The sequence below is a fragment of the Dipodomys merriami genome, unplaced genomic scaffold (assembly GCF_024711535.1).
Source record: "Dipodomys merriami isolate MVZ:Mamm:240054 unplaced genomic scaffold, mDipMer1.0.p SCAF_8, whole genome shotgun sequence".
In the NCBI taxonomy this organism is placed as follows: domain Eukaryota; kingdom Metazoa; phylum Chordata; class Mammalia; order Rodentia; family Heteromyidae; genus Dipodomys; species Dipodomys merriami.
This window is the reverse complement of record NW_027206401.1, coordinates 56,433,882-56,435,880: the sequence shown is the minus strand read 5'-3', so window position 1 is coordinate 56,435,880 and position 1,999 is coordinate 56,433,882. Positions and strand designations below refer to the sequence as shown.

The following is a 1,999-nucleotide window of genomic DNA, read 5'->3' as shown; positions in this document are numbered from 1 at the left end:
GACTGCATAACCAGTTTTATTGGATATCATTCACCAGCAGAACACATTCTTCAGAAGACTCCTTCAGATATGTGTCTAGAAGGCCTCAGGAAGATAACAAAGGCGAAAATGTCAGTGTCCACCACGGTCTGTCGTGTCTTCACTTAGCTCTACAGAGGAGGTGGGTCTTCCTGGGATAACGAAGGGCATGGGAGCCCAAGACAATGAAGCACTCAGCTGAAGGAAGCCTGAGGAACGGGGAGAGCTGGATCATTCATCCTGATAGCCTTTCACCACCAACGAGTCAAGCTGCACATTGAGACTGGCAGCCAAGTCCTTGATGGTTAGGGGCTGGCTCCGGACACTTTGCAGCATCTGATAGCCTTGAGAGGAAGAAGAAAGGTCAGAGCGTTTAGGAGCACAAGAAGCCTATGGGAACACAAGGGAAGGAGAGGGAGGCAAGAGAAATCCCAGCACACCCCTCTAAGAGAACCCATTCATATCCCTCATTTCCTTTTTCTCCCTCGATGACTTGATTCATAATATGGTTGACTCTGGGGTCCTGCACTGCAGGGGACTGTGGGAACATCTGGATTCTCAGATTCCTGAGCAGTCCAAGTCTTCATGATGCCGTATAGGAGCACCAAGTTTGGCATCAAGGCCTCAACCACGATTAGATCACAGACACTTACCTCGAGCTCGATAGTGAAAGTTCCTGTGCTCCAAAAGCCATATCATGCCCACCAGCCACTGCCTGGCCCTAGGTGGACCCACCACAGTGACTCGGGTGTGGCCTGTGACTGTGAACCAGGGCTCCAGCTGAATGAGGGTGTGGCTGTGCTCTTCTATGCAGCGGAGGTATCTTTCCTCCTGCCCTAGGAACAGAAAAGGAGAGAGGAAGAACAGGAAAACCACCCACAGAACTGGGAGTCAGGTGAACGTGAGAGTGGAGGCTTGGCACAGATCCCAGAGGAAACATGGGGAGATAATGATGAATGTGAAGAGACAGGAGATGGCATAAGGGCCACCTACCGAATATTATCTGCTCCAGCTCCTCTGCCAGGTAAAAGACCAATGGGGCATTGAAAATTTCAGGCTTGATCAACCATTCTCCTATACCAAAAGAATTCATGTCCATGTTGTCTTCTCTCTGTGCTTTACTCAGCACAGAGTAAGTCCAAGAAGCTGATTGTAGAGATGAAGAAGTTCTGAAGCCCTGGGTTTTATATCCTCACTCAGCTAATCCAAGCTTCCCCAACCTGGACCCACCCTAGAGAGGCTGAACTAGCCCTTAAAACTTTCAAAGATAATCCACTCAATCACAGATGAATCCAACCCTGGATTCCTCCAGTCTAGATCCAAACCTTCATGATAAACTAGTTAGTTAACACAACCCATGTATCTGGTGCCTAGGAATGCAAGCTCGTTTTCACTCTGATGGAGTGAGCATTACTGAGGTTTGAGGGGTGCCTATGCTAGAACAAAAATGGCTTCAGAATGGGTCTTGTTGGTTTTTCTGTCCCAACCATGCAGGATATGGAAGAAAGAGGATAGAGAATGAGGGATCTATTCATAAACTATCTCAAATTAATAAAAGTTAATAAGAGCAAATGGTTTGGGATGTGGAGCAGTCCTAGAGCTAGGGAAGTTCAGCACTAACTGCATTCAATCCAGGATAGGATAGAATAGGATAGGGGAGAATTTGAGAGGAAAAGCAGAGGAGAAGTGGGAATGGAAGAAGACAAGACAGCGCAGGACAAGATGGGAAGACAAGGAAGAGGATGGGAGAGGAGAAGGGAAAGGGGACATTGCTTCATTGAAGGCATCTGTTTCTTTACCTGAAGGTTTGTGCTTCAGGTCTCTTTCCATGGATGATATTTGTTTCTCTACCTCACTGTAGAAAGCTCAGTTCATGGTTTCCAAGTGGGGTCCTTTCAATCAAGGGCCAGTTAACTTTTCCTCTTCATTAGACATTGGGCAGAGGCTAATGTAGCAATTTTCAGGCTGTTGAAAGCTGAAT

General features: G+C 47.1%; 1 protein-coding gene across 1 annotated transcript; it reads right to left on the bottom strand.

Annotated features, from left to right (window-relative positions):
* Nucleotides 1-249: 249 nt before the first annotated feature.
* On the bottom strand, nt 250-1,117 carry LOC138819009 (KH homology domain-containing protein 1-like). The gene is made up of 3 exons (XM_070010144.1): nt 1,012-1,117; nt 672-854; nt 250-362 (listed from the first exon to the last, which is right to left on the bottom strand). The coding sequence occupies exons 1-3, from the start codon at nt 1,115-1,117 to the stop codon at nt 250-252; spliced, it is 402 nt and encodes a 133-aa protein (XP_069866245.1).
* Nucleotides 1,118-1,999: the final 882 nt, after the last annotated feature.